We start from the raw sequence: 19,735 nt of genomic DNA, 5'->3' as shown, positions 1-19,735 counted from the left end.
TTAAATTATTCTTTTAGGAATGCTTATCACTTTTCAATCAACAGATCCCCTGGAGAACTCCCACACTCTCCTTTGATACCTTGCTACACCTCTCCTTGGACAGTCTTACGTTCACAGTCTCTCTCCCTTTTTACTTGCTTTCTTGGCCATTTGTACCGCTTCCCAGCCCTCGTTCCCTGGATGTGTTGTCTGAGATCTCAGATCTTCTTGTGGCAGGTTCTTGCTGCTCTTCCCAGTGCACAGAGGGAGGCGAAAGTTATCCTAACAATGATTTCCTGGAGCAGTGACTTAGCTACAGAAAATGTGCTGGAAGTTTAAGTAGATGCATAAGTGCTTCGCTGGATCAGGGCCTTGGTTCAAATTTGGTCCTTGGCAGATACTGGGTCAAGTGACCATTCAAAGGCCACAGCTGAGTGTTCAGGTTATGGTTGTCCCCAAAGGGTAGACTGAAGGATGGCTTCAGAAAGAATATGCAGCTGCTGATGCTGTGGTATTGTACCATGATGTCATAATGTTTGCCTCTTCCTGCCCTGAGGATGACTCTACGGGTGATGATGTTGCATTCTCATAAGGTTGTGGTATCTTGATGCAAAGACATGATCATAATAGCACCCTGTCATAATCCAACATCACAAGGCTGCAAAGCCCTGAAGTTCCCTCTTAAAAACTCTGATTCTCCTGCAAATTTGGGGATGGGAAGTGACACCAGTCTGGATGATAGGTGATGCACTAAACCATCACCTTAGGAAAACTGGCTTCAAATTCTTGGCCACCAGTGAAATAGTCCGTAGTCAGGTCTTAGTATCTAGTGCACTTTAGTTCATTTCATATGCAAACACAAAGATGCTGTCTTGACTTCTGGTGTGGTATGTCCTCATCCAGCTATATCCAAAGACAGAAAGGGGACTAGGTAGAAGTTCTAGGGTAACTGGAGTGCAGAGACGCTAAATTGAAAGACACAGAATTAGTCTGGTTTCTTCAGACTCTACTTATATAATCTCCTGTTTTTCTGGTGTGAGCCCTTCTTAATTTTAATAAACTTTTTCATGTTGAGAATCTTAACAAGCAGTTCAGTGCTTTGATTTATACTGTAGTAAATATTTACAGCTCCATATAACTGCAGCTCCATTTCCCCTCATTTCAGGGCCAAATTTCCTCTCTCTGCTCGCTTGCCCTGCACCTTGGAGCACTTATAACTGGGACGATTGTGGTGTTTCCCCTGTAACTGCTGCTCAGTCAGGGATGGCGTGGGGCTCTTCGCCACCCCAAGGTGCCTTTCCACAGCCATTGCATTCTGCGGGCCAGATTTTCAAGAGTTCTGGCCATAAGCAATGGGGGCTGCTGGGGGCTGAGCCCTTGCAGATCTGACCCAGAGCCGTCTTGGAAATCTGGTCCTGTGACCCCTTTCTCAGCTTCTCTCCTCCCTGTGCCAGTGCCCTTTTGCCATTGCCAGTCATCTACAAGTAGGCTAGCATCTCCAGTTCCAGGACACCCCCTAGACACAAGGGAGACCCAGTGACTAGGGTGCTACCGGGGGACTTAGGAGAGACCTGGGTTCAATTCCTGGCTCTGCCACACACTTCCTGTGTGACCTTGAGCAAGTGACTTGTCTCAGTTCCCCATCTGTACCCTGGGGATAACAGCACTGCCCTGCCTCACAGGGGGGTCATGAGGGTAAAAACATAGACACGTTTGTTTGAGGCACTCAGAGACCTTGGTCAGGGGGCCATATGCAGACCCTGGCTACAGGTACCATTGCAGCCTGTGTATGGGGATTGACTAAGGTCTGATCACTGACGCTACAGAGCTGGACCTAGCGAAGCCTATTCAGAGGTGGAACAGGGACAAATGAGGGATTGTTATTAGCCCTCTTCCCCACACCCACCTAGGTGGCCCTCCTGTATGGTCACTTGCTCCGATTCCCCACCCCTCAAATTCCAGATTCAGCGTCACTTGAGAATTTACAACCTCTTTTGCCTGCCCAGCCCAGGAAGGATGATTAACAAGTTTCAATGCTCGGTAACCACGGTCAGCAGCACTGCACAGCAAGAAGTGGCTGCTCCTCAAGAGTTGGAGGGGCCCCTGCTGAGAGTCCCTTGGACATACAAATGTCTGGGTTTGGCAATGTCACCCAACAATTAAACAAGGGAATACAGTCCATAAGGCTGAGCAATGTGGGAGGTTTGGGGTCTGTATTAAACACGCAATTGGAAACAGGCGACTCCTCTTTAGGATGAGTGGAGGCTGGGCGGGAGGAGAGAGAAGAGCAGAAGCCCTAAATCAGAACTTCCATGGCAAACTCTAGCTCCCAACCTAACATGCCAACTCGGCATGTCTTTGGTAGCCTTGGCTATCATTTCTGCAGCATGGAAATGTGTTTCCTGAGGCGGCAGGGCTTCCCCCACTGAACCTTCTTCAGATTCAGCCCTGAGGAATACTAGTGAGTGAAAATATTTGCTGATACATGCCAGCCAGGCGAGAGTGTATATTACCTGGCAGGTCCGTGAATAGCCCCAAAGCACCTGAGTGGAGAGAATCTGCATCTTGGGATGCCAGCTGCTCTCTGTACTTTGGTTTCCTTCCGGGCTACTCTCTGGCTTTTGTCCAGAGGAAAGAACATCTCTGGGGGGCGCTGGTGCAGCATGCAGATTGGGGTGCAGGTAAAGCAGTATACTTTTGGGGCGCAGGCAAGCCCTAATAAGGAGATGGACTTTAAATCTGATGCAGGGAAATTATTCCTTTACTAGATCTGTTTCTGGATCAGGTGATTTGTTTGTCAGAACTCCCACCCGGGTAAGAGAGGAAGAGGTGCCTCATGTTTCCCATGTTTTGTTCTCTATCTTGCTGCATGGCTAATTCATTTTCAGCCAGCCAGACCAATAGAGAGGCGTTGCACCAGAGCCAGCTGCAATCCAGGGGAGGCACCATGAGTCTATCCACAAGAGGCAGAGCGCTAGCAACATCCCTAGTTTTGCATCATCAGCACTTGGCTGAAGCCCGACTGCAGTTTATCTTGAGGCTGCCTGGAAGCGCAATGCATAATTTAGAGACGCACAAAGCTCAGGCCCAGCTATCTGGGTTGCATTGCAAAGGGCACTCACTGACAGCATGAAAACCTTCATCCGAAAGGTTTGTCTTTTATTCTCAAAATGATCCTACCGGACACAAGGCAAGAAGCACCATGCCCCAGTCCTGTTACTCTTGGAGTCACTTGTGCCCTTCGTTCTCCTCTTACCCTGAGGAGGTCAAGGGACAAAGGGACCGAAAGAGCGATCAGAGGTGAGGGAGTGTGGGATGGAATCTTATGAGTAGGGGCCTCCAGAGAACTTAATTCAAGGACCTCATGAGACTGATGCTGGTGACAAAATGAAAGGTTGATGTTCTCTATCAAAGTCTGAGCAGACACTGTAAAATCCCCTTCACCACAAAGTGTGGCATTGACACAGCTGTGAGAGGGACCCAGGAGTGGAGGCACAGGAGATGTTAAGGCAGGTCAGGACTGAATGTTGTCGCGGGGGTTCACCGCTCCTATCCCCAGTTAATGCTATAAAGCCACTGCCCTAGGCAGCGAAATCCATCCCTAAGCTCAGAGACATTTTTAAAAATATTCAAGTTCCAGGGGAATCCTTAGTGAATGAAATTGTAGAACAATTCAATCCTTTTCCCCACCATTAAGATTTTTCATGTTTCCTAAGAATCAAAGGTCAGAGGAGGAGAGATTTTTCATCAGCCTTCGCTGAAGTAGGTGCCAGTTGACAGTATTTCCCAGGCATGGCAACTCCTTACCAGAGGTACTGCTCTTATCTCACGTCTCTACATAGCAAGAGGACTGGAGTTATAGATGGAGTAGGGAGAAAATGTTTTATCTGCAAATTTAAAACTTTAACCGTGATTCCCTACCAGTAAAATGTCCATTTATCGGTATAGCTTATACCAGTTCCCCTAAACAAGACAATGATACCAGCAGGAGGACCTTGCCACTGTAACAGCAGCTACACTTGGGCTTTTGTGAGGGAAGCCAGGTCAGCTCCTGAAGCTCAGGGTCCTGCCTCCCTCATAGGACCATCGTCACTCTCTTTATGCCTAGAAGCAGTGAAAGGGTTAACATCAGAGATGAGTTGGAGTTAGGAGACAGGTGAGACAATGCAGTTAACAAAACCCGACCTATATATTTGTCCAGAGCGTCAGATGACCCCAACTTTTAACTTTGGTTGAGTCATTTTCGCAGGCCACTTCCAACATCAGGTGATCAAGGCTATAACTGTAATATTTCCAGTCTCACCAGAAGCAGGAATGATCCAAATGCCTCCTGAGAGACTTTGCTGCCAGGAGATTTCCAGTTCTTTTTAGCAGACCCAAGAGACCCGAAGGATGCAAAAACGTAGGGTGCTCTATCGAGCTGAATGACTCTCCACTGGAGTGGCAGTGGCTTGCTGAAAACTGCCCTTCTAAGCATTCGGCTATAATGGTTCAAAGCACAGTAGCTTAGATTTAGGGGTACTGCAGGGTTTGGGGCTGAGCCTGTGATACTAATGGAAGCGCATGCTTTGAGGCTTGGCCTCTGACCTTTACTTTGACACAGCAGCAAAGGAGTTAACAGCTGGTTGTTGAAGCCTGGTTGCCTTGAACATGTTCCTAGATGAGGTCATTTGAATTTCCTGGGGCAGTCTCTATTCCCTTTTGTTTTATGCACCAGGCGGGCTACCCCAGCTGCGTGCAGCCCTGTGCCAAAGAATGCCCACATGTGCATGCGTCACTCACTCCTCTTGGTACTAGTGCCAGGCTGGCATTTGAAATGTGTCCTCTTTGTGTTCCTGTTTGGGCGGAGGAGGATGCGGGGACAGAAAGCAAAGGCTGAAACTGCATCGATTGGATGCAGCTGTGCACCAAGTCACAGCACCACTCACTCACTTTTGGCCCCACTATGACGGACGAGCTGTGGGGCCAAACCTGTGTGGGTGGGTGCGGGGAGGCCAGTGCTGCTGCTCCTCGCTGCTGCCGTTGGGAGAGTCCAATGCTGCTGACTTTCCCCTCTGCTAATGGTACGCATCATGTGTAAAGTACATGTGGCTGCGGGCACCACCAACATATCTGATGGTTTGTGGCAGTGAGGGGGGTTCTGGTGTCCAGGATTGTGAGGTTTATAGTGATTTATGTGTGCATGGCTAAGAGTTTCAGAAGTGGCTAGTGATTTTGGGTGCCTCATGTTATACTCACAGCATTCACACAGCGAAGGTAGGTAAACCATAAAGGATTCCTGCCGGATGGTTGCAATGTAACACTACTTTATTTTTTTGAATTTAGGTAATACACAAAACCCCCAAAACAGAGAGAGAGAAAACAGGCTGCTCCCAAGGGCAGCAAGGCAAAATTCACACCACATTTCTTTGACCTGGCTCTTTCCAGACTAACTTTTGCTGCCAGTGCTCATGTGCTTGGTTACAAAACCCTGTAAGTAGGACCAGGAACAGCCCCCACACTTAAAGTGATAGCTTGCAATTCCAACACAGTCCTCAGTATACCACACCTCAGGTTTTGAGTGCCCAACCTGAGACCTCTTAAAGGGGTCTGACTTCTTGTGGAAGGCAAGTGCTCAGCACTTTCTTTACAGTATCTCTGGTTGGGACCACAATATCGTGAGTCATTTTGGTTTGTTAGGTATATGGGGTGGTCCAGGTGGGAGGGGTGGTATAAAATATTGAGGAAGATTTGAGGTTTATTGATTTATGGGGTATTCTGGGTTTGGTGTGATAGGGTCACAGAGTTTAAGACCAGGAGGGGCCACCAGACCATCTAGTTTGACCACTTCATAAGCCACCAACATCCCCCAGCACCTGCGCACTCAGCCTAACAACTGAAATGAGACCAAAATGTTACAGCCCATGGGAGACTAAACTGTTCTGTGCCACAGGCAGAGAACAGGAGGGAGTGAGCTGTACCACGGTCAGAGGCCCCAGCCATGATCAAGTGAGATGTACTCAGATAATCCTGGCAAGTGACCTGTACCTTCACGCTGAAGAGGAAGGCAAAGCCTGCCCTCCCCCAAGGTCACTGCCAATCTTGCGGGGGAAAATGCCTTCCCAGCCCCAACTATGGTGATCAGTTAGACCCAGAGCATGTGAGCAACAACCAGCCAGCACCTGAGAGAGAGAGAGCGAATACTCAGCACCACCTCAGAGCCTTGACCCACCCCATCCAATGTCCCATCTCCAGCTGTGACCATCCATCATCCTTCAGAGGAAGGAGATTTTAGAAACACCAACAGAATACATTGGAGGAGGGGAGTTGGGAATCCCTTCCTGACCTCTGCTGTGGCCAGCTGAAACCCTGAAGCATGAGCTTTTAGGAACGTATGATATTAACTGGAAGTGAGTTGCTGCCCCCTGCCCCCTGCCATCACAAGCTTTCAATTCACCATCTGTGAAATGTGGATAGTGCTATTTCCTTTCACGCACCCTTTGACTGTCTTTGTTGTTTAGACTGTGCTCTCTTTGGGGCAGGGTCTCCATTACTATGTGTTGGTACAGCGCAACAGGGCCCTGATCTGGGCTGGGGCCTCGAGGCATTACTGAAATACTGTTGCCTTTGGACAGGCTGTCAATCAGGTTCTTTATAGTCTCAGCACCAGCCAGCCTCTGGAGTAAACTCCTTAAGCCGTAGCCCTTTCAAGTGAGTATGGCAAGCTGCTGCGGCAGGGACAGGCCGGGGGGATGGGAGCAGAGAAGGGGGGAAGTCACAATGGAATTTAGCTTTGTCTGGTTTACTTTGCTAGTCTCGTTCCATTGCAAAGGCAAAACAAAACAATCCCCCTTAAACTGAACACAGTGCACCCAGAGAGGGAGATGCACACATTCATTATCAACCCTCCCAGCACCAACATGTATCCAGTGAGGAACACAACAACCTTGATGGGGGGTGGCGGTGGTGGAAGGCACTTAGCCTGCCTGAAAGCACTGCAAACTGCTTCACACGCACAGGAGCTAAGCAGAGAGTGAGGCTGCAGGCGGCTTCTCCGGTGTCTGGGGGAGAAGAGGGGAAATATTTCCTGCCAGGGTGTTGACAGGTACTGCTGAGATTATTCCACTATTGATGTGTGTGTGTGTGTGTGTTTGCATGTGCGTGTGGGGAGGGGCATACAGCATGATCCCACCTCTTCTATATAGCTCAGGAATGCATTCAGCAGCATAGAGTGCGGATCAGGTGCGAGGAAGGAGCTGTCTGGCTTCAATGGCTAGTGTGCCATTGTCTAAGTGAGATCGGTGCTGTAGCTATGTTTAGTCAGGAATCCCCTGTGCTGCATGTTTGTCTTTCTCCCGTGACTGATTTCTTCCACTTCTTTTCACCTCCACAATGGCAGTTTGCAAACTTTTCTCAAGGGCTGGTTGTTGTGAGACCCGCTGATGGGCTCTCTGAGCTCTCTTTTCTCTCCTCGGCAGCCCTGTGTCTTCACGTCAGTCGGGGATAAGTGGCAGTTTCCAGGACTCTGGCTTGCTTGGAGAAATCTTGCTGGCTTCACACCACAGGCATGCTGCGAGCCTCCAAGGCAGGAACATCCGGCTACCATCTAGTGTTTATCGAAACCCCTAATTGTAACTTAGGCACAGAGCACCCATTTACCCACCTCTAAATTTGTTCTGTAAGCAGGGCTGCAGAAGAGATGGGAACATGGCCGCTTTCTTCGTGTCCTTATCGTTCTGGTTGGATGATTTTGCTGTTTACTCTGCCATGGAAGCAGGGGATCAGCTACTGTGGACAGTTGATGCTGGGCTGCGAGGCACTAAAGAGTATGGATGGCATTCTGGGAACCATGAAAATCATTCCTGTGGGTGCCGGGGTGGATCAGGTAGCAAAATACAACTCTGACTCATGGGTCTTGGATCAGCTCCTGCTGGTCTGAATTTTTCCAGTTGAATTTCTTGTGCCTAAAAGCAGGCCTGATGATCTGAGAACTGCCCAGTCCTTCAAGATTCTGCCACTCTTAGCAAGCCCTGTAGTGTTGCCAATCCAGCCAGGCTTTTGCAGCATAGTTCCTATTTTAACAGGTGGGTCTCTTCTGCTAGCAGGACCTGAAAGACCACTGATGAGACCCAGAGGCTCCCTTAGGCCAGTGCAATGGCATCCTGCTATGTTACCCCATGGCGAAGTTTCTTTGTGGTGTTGCCTGTCAACACGATGATGGTCCTTGGAATGATGCGGTGTCACGAAGCAGTGAAATCCATCCTGCTGGGACAAACTGCTGGAAGTGGCCGTGCTGGCTAAAAGATGAGAGGGGTGGCACCCAGGAGCACCCCTCTCAGGAGAGTACCCTATGCACTGTGTGGGAAGGGAAGTCCTTTCCCCAGAAAGCTGTTCTTGTACGAAGTGAGAAACCAAGATCTCACCAGGCTAGATCCTCAGCTGCTGTAAGTCAGGGTAGCTCTGTTGACCTCAATGGAGCTACTTGGATTCACACCAGCTGAGGATCTGACCCACAGTGGCATCTGACTGTGTTGCATTCAGAAAACACCTATCATAGGTGTCTGGCTACCCACACTGTTATTGTAGGGCAAAAGCTAAGCGGCAAGCCCCGCTCCCTAGGACAGTCGTAGGTTCCATCTGGGCACGGCTGATCTGCTGGGTTGCAGAGGGAGGGAGTACAGTTGCCAAGGAAGCCAAGGCCCTGGCTTATTAAGAAGGGCCTTTAATAATAGAGCTGGGTCCTTGAATTGTATTCAGAATGAACTGGGAGCCATGCAGTGTATGGAGCCCGGGTGCAATCAGTTGCTTTCCTTGCGTAAGAGGTAGGGTGATGCCCATTGCATAGGTTAGGTTAGTAGCTCTCATGTGGCCTTCGTTCTCCATCTTAGGTCAGAGCCACTGCAGTGACCTGACCTGGACGTGATGAGAGCACAGATCACAGTAGCAAGATCCTCATCCAGCAGAGGACCAGGTACAATCAAATGTAGGACCGTGCCTTGTCCCATCAGCCACTTGGAGGTGGGAGGGGGGAAGTGTCCCAGCCCTTTTGAGCAAGGTGCTGGGTTGGGTGGGTAGAGGAGATGGGGTGGTTCTGAGAAGACAGCCCCAGTTGGCTCTCAGGGCTGGGTGTGAGGCGGGGAAGCTGAGCAGAAATGAATTAGTAGAGTTCACACTGCTAAGGAATTGAAACCAGCTCCCACGAGGTCCTGAGTCTAGTTGTTCCGCCTCCCCTTTCATTCTGCGTTGCCAGCAGCTATTAATACATCCGCACGTTAATTCTGAAGTGTGAGCAGAAAGGCTGGAGAGGATATGCTGGGGATTTCCTGCCCTTCGAAGGGAATCAGGCAGAGACTCAGCCAGGGTGGAAGAGAGTTCTAGCCAGCAGCTCTTCTTAAAGAGACACACATGCTGGTAGCAGCGGGAAGTGAAATCGAGTCCGGTTTGTGTGCGCATTAAATAAATGTTCCATACGGGCCTGGGGGCATGAAGCAATGGGCTGCTAATATTGAACAAGAGGCTGCCACTAAAATGTCCCCCAAGTAGCCAATGATAAGCCTGTGATCAGAGGTGCCTGTGATCTCAGGGCTGGGTAGCTAAGAGCTGAGGAAATGTACACACTTGTTTTCCTATTTCAAACAAATATGCTTTCTCCTGAAAATAAAAAGGGAGGGAAGTAACAGCACTTGGCAAACAAAGGTTTATAAAGAGCCATGTGCTGGGGATGTTTGTCATCCTGAGGCTATTGACAGGGCAGAGTAGCTTTCAGCCTGTATACCTGGAAGGGACGAGGGGCAGGGTGAATGTCAAGACCTAGGTGGGGTTCTCCTCCTCTCTCAGCGTATACCTGTATTTTAAATACATGGCACCTGGTGCAAGCTGGTCTTCAGAAGCATTTTTAGGAGCCCAAGGGATACGTCATCTATGGCAGGCATGATTAAGCAACATCCAGAGAGGGGATGATTGTCCCAAATCCACCTTTCAGAGGAGTGGTAGAATTCCATTAAGGGCCTCCCCAACCTGCACATCACCAAATTATTCATGCGAGAAGGGGGTTCGTGGAACAAATGCTCAGTGGATGCTGATCTAACGTGATGACTTGGTGGGCCAAATTCAGTCCAGGTGTAAATGGGCCCAGCCCTGGTGTAAGGAAGTTGCACCTGATCACTCCACGCTTGAATCTGTATTGCTACAGCCAGACATCTTCCATTGCACATGGTGTGGCTCAAACACATTCATCTACAAACACCTTGCCTCCTGCCCTCACCGTCCTTTCACTGCCTCCCAGGCTACTAGTCAGAGAGTTTAAGGCCAGAAGGGGCCACTGGCTCACCTAGTCTGACCCCTGAACATCATAGGCCATCCACACCTCCTAGCACCCGCATGCTAAATGAGACCAAAGCAACACTGCCCCCACAGAGACTAGACTATTTGTGCCCCCACAATGATTAAGTGAAATATACCCAGAAAATCCCAGCAAGTGACCCACACCCACGGACTGCAGAGGAGGGTGAAAACCCCCTAAGGTCACTGCTAGTGTGACCTGGGGGAAAATTCCCATTCCCACGTAGGGTGATCAGTTAGACCCTGAGCATGTGAGCAAGAACCAGCCAGCCAAGTACCTGAGAGAGAAAATGTTCAGTGCCACCTCAGAGCCCTGGCCCTCCCCGTTTCAATGTCCTGTTTCCACCCATGGCCATCTCTGATGCTTCAGAGGAAGGAGAGAACAAACCAACAAAACAAAAATGGGGGAAATCCCTTCCTGACCTCTGCAAGGTGACCAGCTGAAGCCCTGAAGCATGAGATTTTAGGAACATAAGACATAAACTGGAAGGGACCCCCAGAGCTGCCAAGTCCTGCCCCCCCTACCATCACAAGCAACCCCATCAGACAGTCCCACTCATAAATGTGCCCATTTCTCTCTTAAAACGAATTACATTGTTTTCCCCCACAACTCCTACTGGAAGATTGCTCCAGAACCTCACTCCTGTGATGGCTAGAAACCTTCTAATTTCCAGCCTGAATTTGTCCAACATTGTTCTTTATAGCTATTCACCCTCTCTGGTGATTACCCCACAAGGTATTCACGGAGAGCAATCACATCCCCTCTCAGCCAAGCCAAGCTCTTCCAGTCTCCTCTCATAAAATGGACCCTCTGTTCCCCTGATCTCCTAGTAGCTCTTCTCTGCACCCATTCCAGTTGGAATTCATCTTTCTTGAACATGGATGACCAGACTGTACACAGTATTCCAACAAAGGTCTTACCAGTGCCTTGTACAATGACATTAATTCTTCTCTCTCTCTCTCTACTGGAAATGCCTCGCCTAACGCATTTGCCTTTTTTCTCAGCCTCATCACACTGGTGCCTCCTCATCATCCTGCGACCGACCAACACACCCAGGTCTCTCTCCTCCCCTGTCACTTCCAACTGATGGGCCCCCAGCTTAAAGCAGGAATTCTTATTAGAGCCTAAGTGCGCTTCACACTGTTGAATTTCCTCCCGTTTCTGGTGCTCCAGTCTCCAAGGTACTATGGATGTCTGAGAAATAAAGTAACTAGCTGAATCCATGGCAGCCCAACCTAGGGGCCTGCAGTCTGTGCATTCGCATGCAACACTTCCCTTGCCAGCAGCCTGAGCACTGGGGCAGGAGTGGGAGCTATATAATCTGGTTAGTGTTTTACGGGAAGAAGAGGGAGAGTGGCAGCTCTGTGTGCCAGGGACTTTGTGTCACTTGCTGGTTTGGCACCTAGTGCAATGGGGCTCTGGTGGCAGATTGGGGGCCATAGGTGCTGCTACAGTAGGAATAATGAAAGTGTCAGGAGGGATGGACTCTTGGGAGCCTCACTGGGGGAGAAGGGGATTGAAGCAAGCTGTCCCAACCAGGTGATTCTTGTGCTGACTCTAAAATCCATGCAACGCCAGTACAGCCCCTAATGACATGGGTTTACAGACTCCCCTCTCCCCAAAATGATGTAGATGCCCAAATCCCATTAATTTTAATGGGGATCCAAGCCACCTAGACAGCTTGGAAAAGCTCAGGCTGTAACCCATGGACTCGTCCCATATGAGCACCAGCTGAGCTAGAAAATAATTCTCTCCTTAACTGAAAGAAAGGAGGAACTCAGACCCTCTGTGGCAGGCACCCAGGTGTCATGGTGATGAGCATGCTAGGAAACCTAGAGAGCCAGACAGGAGGACCTGCTAATAGAATTTCTCCATGTCTCATCCCAAGGTTTTTGCTACCCACCCTGTGGTGGCCACCAAGTTGGTAATTAAAGAACCTATATGTACTGGGTCACCTCAATGTCCTGGCTAACAGTCCCCTGTCTCAGTGCAACGGGATCCAGCATCCAAAGCTGCGTGTGAGCTTTTGCTGGCCACATAATGACTGCTTTATTTGTCCGCAGAGTCGCTGCACTGCCAGCACCCAGCTGGTTGCCTTGCAAAGTGCTCCAGGGTCTCTTGACTCGGGTGTGGAAGACACGCTATATATAAACCCCAAACTCTAGCCTCTAATTGGATTCTGTTTGTTTTCCTGCTTGTTGTTTCCTCCCTAACGCCCCATCGGAGAGAAATGCCTTGTGTCTGCAGCCTGTCGTAATTAGCAAACACACTGGTTGAAGGGGGAGGCTAAAGCATGGAAGCCACACGCTGTCTCCAACCTCTGCCTGGCTCAGCAAGCTCAAAGGAGGCTGGGAGATCAAGGTTCCTATTTGTTTAAGATTCCCAGCCCCAAATGTAACTGGAGGCTCTTTTTAAAATGGTCAACAGTTCTTCCCTAAAGGCTGTTCCTAATTTGCCCTCTCACACAGCTCTATTATTGGCCCTCTGTAATGCCACCAACTGGGCCTTGTGACTTCACTTGTATTTTTTAACAAGGTTTTTTAATGTTTAAAAAAAGTCCAGGCACAAGAAAACCATCAGATAAACCTCTAGCGGAGTGGCCAATCCCTAATGTCCTAGGCCTCTCATGCACTTTGTCAGTGTCTCTCAAGGGGCAGACACAGCACCAGTATTAGGGCCTTCATCAAAGGCCAACACAATGCGACAGTCGCCGTTTCATTCTGGGATACTTCACCCTCCCTCCAGACTTTGTCTTTCATTAAATATTTGCAGAACAGCCAGTTTCTCACAAGGAGCAACAATTCCAAGGATGGTCCCTGTCCTACTGACATTGAAAAGTTCCAAATGTCAATTTTTTTCTCAAAAATAAGGACCAGTTTTCATGGATTCAAAATGAGATGCAGAAGCCGTTAATTTTGAGACCCACATTTCATGTTCCGTACCGTGCACAGCCCCCATCGGAGTGGCTCCATTCAATGTCAGACCCATGTGACCTTCAATGCTCCTCTTTCCCTAGCGCTTTGCATCAGGACGACTGATTTTAAAGTGCCTATATATCCCTCAAATAACAGCATCAGTGAGAAGCCCCATCACCAGATCACGTTTTACTAACCTCTTCCCAAGAAATTATTGAAACAAACAGCAGCTACTGTATTAGGCCCTCCCTGCTTCAGCAAACTGTTTACACACATGCTTATCTTAAGGTCATGGATGAGTACAGCAGTTATTCAGCAAAGCATGTGCTTAAACATAAGCACGTTCTTAAACGCATTGGGGTCTTAGGGACTTTCTTTCAGATGCTTCACTATTATGCAAAGGAGCGAAAACAAACAAGCAAGCAAAAGTCTACATTTTCACCAACAGGTGTTGTTAGCAATTACTATGTATTTTGTTTTACTTTATTTAGATTTATACAATTCCTACAGCATAAAGCACCGATTGAGGACTCTCGGCCCCTTTGCCAGCTGCTTAAAATACAAATATGAATGCAACTAAAAGCAAACTCCATAAACTCTCCCAAACCAAGAAGGTAAAAAAAGCTGGAGCACTCAAATTCCAGCCCTTGGCACAGCTGCTCCTGCCCAACAGCCCTGAGTCACTAGATACATGCTATTTCCAATTCTAGGAAGAAAGGAAGAAAGAAAGAAGGAAGGAAGAAAATCCTGCACATAGACCACCTGGCTAGTAGCTACTGGCTGCCTCCCATCTCCCGGCCTGTACCCACTGCAGCTAGCATGCAGTGAGAGACGATGTCTCAGGTTGGCAGGTCCAGAGCCATCCAGGTCTTGATGGGTTAAAACCCATATGCGCTAACATTTGTGCTGCCTTGCATCTCTCCTTCCTTCCCATTCATCTATTTCCTCTCTCAATATTTCCCCTTAACCCCTTCCTTTCCTCTGTGGCCTTCAATTGGCTTCCTGCATGGAGAGACTGTCAATGAAGGCTCCCTGTGGGAGGCAATGGATTGGATTCTGTGCTGCATGTAGCTATGCGACACTTATGGCTTTTTACCCTTTTACATTTCAGACAGGAAGTACAGAGTTGCTCTTTGTGGATGGAGCCACATCACCTATTCTCCTCTAGACATTTGAGAGGCAACATACCCTTAGTGAATAGAGCACTGGACAGGGATTCTGGAAGTTTGAGTTTTGTTCCTGGCTCTGCCACTGACCTGCTGGGTGACTGTCATGGATCTGTGCCTCAGTTTCCCCTTCTGTAAAATGGAGATAATATTGACTTCCTTTGTGAAGTGCTTTGAGATGCACTGGTGCAAAGTGCTGTAGAAAAGCTAGAGATGATTATTATTTTATGAGCCACAAAAATATCCAGAATTCTCATAGTGAAAGAATATGAGAAGGAATCTAATCCCTACCTCTTCAGGCATAAGTCAACTTCTAACTATTGGGGTCAGAAGGAAACTCTCCATGGGAATACATTATCCCATAACTGCTTCTACAGGGTTTCTTGCATCTCTCTCTGGAGCAATTGGCACTGGCCATAGGGGCCAATGGTCTGATCCCCTGCAGTAATTCCTTTGCTCCCCTCTCTGGCTTTGGCAGCAACCAGATTCCATCGTCGGACGTGCTGGAAAATGTGTAGCTTTGGGGGATTTTTTAGTACTGCTGCCATAAACCAATGGATAGTAGATCCAACCCACAAAAACCAAGATACGTTTCTTGACAGCTCCCTTAATCCAATGATTCTTTCATGGAAAGTTTATTCATCCAGACAGATAATGGCTTAGGGACTGTCTTTTTTGTTCTGTGTTTGTACAGCGTCTAGCACAATAGGGTCCTAGTCCATGATCAGGTCTCCTAAGTGCCACTGCAATACAAATAATAATCATGAGGTAATCTTCTGTCATAGTCCACATTACTAAGGGGCACGCGCCTGATGCTAATGCAATACACATAATTTTCCATATAGATTGTATGCATTTTTGGGCAGGGACTGTCTTCATTATAGGTGCATGTACAGTGCCTAGCACAATTGGGCCCTGATCCCTGATCAGGGCGTCTGTGCTACTCTAGTAGAAATAATAATCCATATAAGAAGATTGCAGGATTGCCCCTCGGTGTGTGTGTGTCCCCCTAATGCCTAGAATGTCTGTGGAGTCCGTGTGAAGCAATGGAAACAGCAAGGAGCCTGTCCGAGAGCTCTTTTTGTTTGGAATCTCACCACGCCGAAGCAGCACTGGGAGTCGTGGTCTGTTACCATCCTGTTTTTAAGTTCTCAGCCATGTTTGGCTTTTTGGCGCACCAGGCTTTACAAATGACACCTGTGCGACAGGTGAATAACAATAACGGCCTTCCATTCCTTGCCACCTAGTGGCAGTCCCTGCTTTCTCATTGCGGGGCCAGGCCTCTCTTGCATGCACACTGAAGGGGGAGGCGGGTGCCCTTATATCTGGGCTGTTGACTCACGGCCTGAGGAATTAGCAGAGTGTTCTCATTGCCCAGCTAATGAGTGACGTGTCGGCTGCTGGTACCCTGTGTGCTTCACCACTAAGTGCCATCCTCTGGATCTGCTGCAGTCACAGAGATGGTTCCTGGATCATTCAAGGCAGTGTGTCCCGTGGAAAGAACGGCTTGTGGCTTGGGTAGTGAGCAGTGTGACTGCTTCAGTAACAGAAGGTGCAAGCATAGCTCGCTCCCTACAGAGCCAGAAGGCTGTGGGTTCGAGTCCCATCAGGGGCTTGGCCTCATTCCCATGCTGAAGCCCCAGGCAGTATGTATTGAGCTGGTACAGGTGTTTGCTCATGGGGAGGTGTTTAACCAACATCTCTTCTGCCTGGGTTTGGCAGCTGTCCAGGTGGCGGTTTCCACAAAGAGGAGCCTCCAGCCCCAGAGTCCTTGCCAGCATTCCCCCTCCCTGCCCTCAACAGAAGCAGCTCTAATGTCCAGAGTGGCGCATGAGCTCCTAATGGCTGCTCCATTTACTCTGCACACTCAGTGCACTGCCAGCCCCTATCTCATCACTGTGCAGAAGGGAGTCCATGAAAGGTGCTTTCTGAAGCCCAGCTCTGTCCATTCGGGGATGACAGGGCAGCCCCTGACTCCTGTCACCACTGGGTTAGAAGGGGAGGTTTCACTATTGGTTTCTAGCTGGCTTCAGAAATCTCTTCTCTTATCGCTTGTGTAGCGAGGGGAGGGCCTGGCGTAGCCGGCTGTTCATGCAAAGGAGAAGCAGGGATTGCTTGCCAAGATTCAGCAGTAAACCTCTCCAGCAGGGCTCCGGTGGGAGACTAAACATGTGCAGCAGTCGGGTCCTTCCTGGTAGCAGGCAAACCGTGATGCTCTGCCTGAGGATGAAATCAGCCTTCATCGGCGGAATAGTTTATGCATGAATCGAAACTTCAGACTTGGCTGGGTGGGGGAACAAGCAGGATCTGAGTTCTTTAAAATGCTTTAGCCACTGAAGGAGGAGGGCTGGGGATAGAGGAAATAGCAACAAAATCAGACTGGGGAAGCCGGGAGAGATTTGAGAAGCTGGATGTGTTGCTCTGTTATTCCTAGGAGTCAAGTTGTGTAAGCCTCTCCTGGTGGATACTAAAAGGAGCCAGCCGCAGAGACGGCCGCAGTCTCCTGGATTCGTGCATGCTGCAGCTTTAAGACTGCTCTGGAGAACTTGGGCTTTGCCATCATCTACATGCTCTGGAGTATTTCGGGGGGTTGTTGAATTTGTGGGTCATGTACCCCCCCTCTTTTTTTTTCTCTCCCTTTCTGCCTCAGTCTTTCTTTTCATTTCAAAGAGACAAAGCTACTTCAGTTTGGAGCACAAACATATGATCAGCACATGGAAATGTGGTAATTTGGATGCATTCATGATTGCAACAGATTGAAGAAATTAGACCAGACAAAGAGCTTTTTTTGGGAAGAGGAGGAGGAGGAGGAGGAGGAGGCAAGGAAAGGAGGGAGGGAGGGAGAGTGGGTGAAAGAAGGGGACACCACCGAAAAAAGGGACGGCGTGACACGCGGATGCTAAATATATCCCGTAGTAATGGAGAGGGACCGCATTTCAGGTAGGCTATTGATCGTTTTATCTCTGCTGTTCTATTACTCTCCCCTGCTCCCCCTCCACTTCCCCCGGAGTGTCTGCATGTTAAGAGAAGAACCAGCCAAGCTCTGCTTTGATTTCAATGGTCTCTTTTATTTATTTTTAATGTTCTGCTGCTTTTTTTTTTCAACCTCCTAAGTTCTCCAGACAGACCATGTTTCCAACAGAAGCAGAGGAGGGTGTGGGAGAAAGAAACCGTTTTCTGGGTCTGGATTTCATTTGAGTCTCTCTCTCTCTCTCTCTCTCTTTTTTATATTTTCCAATCTGCCGCACCGAGTGAGGCAGATGAATGCTGAGACTGTTAGCTCAGGACTCGGAGTCAGGGAGAGAAAATATCCTGGCTCTTGACTTAAGGATGCCTTTAGATCCTGGAGGTTGGCTGCTTAGTTCATATGGCTGTGTGTTGTGGTTTAGCTCTCTCTGCATGCCAAAGCTTGTGTTAAAGACAATATCCTCCTCTCCACTAATGCTTGTATTGCTGTACAGAGACTTGGTCATAGGTCAGGAGTCTTCTGTTGCTAGGACAGGGCCTCCTGGCTGCATGTGTGTTCCCACATTGAGCTGGGGTTTGTTGTATAACCCTGGAAAAGGGGGTTGATTTCATGCAGTTGGCATGTCTTTGGCTTCAAGTTGCTGGTGAAGTGTGTGTATTGCGGCGGGGGGTGGGAATAGAAGGGCGACTAAACTGGATACATCCAACTCCTGTCCTTCCTTGCAAACCCCAACTAATGGCGCATGTCCGAGAGATTAATCCCAAAACTGCTGCCGATTGGTCAGAAGGCGTCAGGTAACCGCGTCTCAGCAAGCAGCTTTGCAGCATTGCAGGACTTGATGCTGAGCAATGGCTAAGGCCTTGACAACTATTCATTATTAAAAGTCAGGGGTGGGGGTGGAGGAATGTTTGCCCTAGAAGCTTGAGCCCAGAGACTGAGGATAGGGCTGAGTCCATACAGAGCTCTGAGGGTCCCTAAGAAAAGACAGGAGGTCCTTCAGCAAAGGAATCCCAGTGCCTTTGGAAAGGCCAGGGGTGCAGGGGCTGCTGCTTTGAACGGCTGGGACTCTGCAGCCATTAACTCAGTCTGTGGTTCCCTGCTTTTTCCCTGCTCCCCGCCCCTGCTGGCGGCCAGGGGGTATGCTGGGGTGGAGAGCAGATCGCTTCTTACCTGCTCTGGAACCTGCATATTCTTCTGGCCACTCTGAGTTGGACTGGGTAAAGCAGCGACCGGGTGGGGTGAGGCAAGCAGCACCGCGCTACTGGGCATCAGGTTTGGAAAGAAAACCACAAGGACGAGGGGAAGCAGTCGAGCAAGGGTGGCGTGCAGCAGCCGTGAGGGAACGTCCATCCCATTCCTGGGCCAAATGGGGCCACGTAGGTCCACCGTGCAGCCACCCAGCATTGCTCCCTGCAATCAGGGGCTGGGGAGACCCATAGAGGCCATCAGGCTGAGAGTGGGGGTCTGTGGGGCTCCGCAATTGGAGACCTTGAGGCATCTGTAACGCCTCTGCTGTCTGTCTGGACACTAGTCTGTGCCATTAAGTACCACAGGGGAGGCCTTTCTTTACTCCAGCCAGGTGTGTGACAGTGCTCGACAGAGGGAGCGCAGCCCTGATGGAGCACAGACCCGGCTGCAATTGACTAAGGGCCTGATCCGGGTAGGTGCTGGGCACCCGCAACTCCTGCCATTGCTGTCAATGGGAATTGAGAGCGCTCACAGCTTGAGACTGGCCTGCGGGAGCGTTCTCTCCCTCCCAGCCCTTGTCCAATAAGGGCAGCTCGGATGACGTGTGCGCTCCTTCTCTCTTGCCCTCCTTCTCTCTTGCCGTCTCTTCCCCACGTTCCCTCCTTTGCTTTGAGTCACTTCAAAGCATTCCTGGGAGCTGCCCTTGACCCAAAGGATGGAGCGTGTGCGTGTCAGTAATACCAGTGCTCAGAGGTGGATAACCCGCTATCACTGCAGCACAGGCCTTGGCCAGGCAGAGGGTAAACCACAGAGGGACTGGGGCAAGGTCTGCAGAACAGAGCCAGTCGGACCCAGCACCGAACCGATCTTTTAAATCTGCTGCTGCTTTCCTTTTGCGTTGATGTTTTCCCAGGACAAGGGGGCCTGACAAACAGGAGTGCTGGCAAGAAACTGGACTTTAATTTCTGGCCCCATCACATGATCTGGGGCTCTCTTTAGTCAAGAGAGGTGCCAGATCTCCGCTCCCCAGAGTCCCTGCTCATTTTGGGAACTGCTCGATTCAACACACTTCATGCAACCTAAATGCAATAGCTAACTGCAGCAAAGAGCCCACCTAAGTCCGGGTGGGATACCGCCTATCCACTCTCGTCCTTGGTACCCCATGTGCAATGGAGCCAAGGGCAGGAAGGACCCTGGT

At 49.5% G+C, this 19,735-nt stretch overlaps 1 protein-coding gene across 2 annotated transcripts in view; it reads left to right on the top strand.

Annotated features, from left to right (window-relative positions):
• The window catches only part of SEPTIN9 (septin 9), a 259,220-nt gene that overhangs the window by 44,222 nt on the left and 195,263 nt on the right, over positions 1 to 19,735 (top strand). The window contains exon 1 of one of the 2 annotated variants that reach the window (XM_084647130.1): positions 17,285 to 17,321. The exons of the other annotated variant lie outside the window; for it this stretch is intronic. Within the exon in view, the coding sequence (XP_084503256.1) occupies positions 17,300 to 17,321 (22 nt within the window). The 5' untranslated portion in view covers positions 17,285 to 17,299. Of the gene's footprint in view, positions 1 to 17,284; positions 17,322 to 19,735 lie in introns of those variants that run through there. 2 annotated transcript variants of the gene reach the window in all.

This window comes from Lepidochelys olivacea, assembly GCF_965140295.1.
Source record: "Lepidochelys olivacea isolate rLepOli2 genome assembly, chromosome: 14".
Lineage (NCBI taxonomy): Eukaryota > Metazoa > Chordata > Testudines > Cheloniidae > Lepidochelys > Lepidochelys olivacea.
This window is presented reverse-complemented; position numbering and strand designations above follow the sequence as displayed.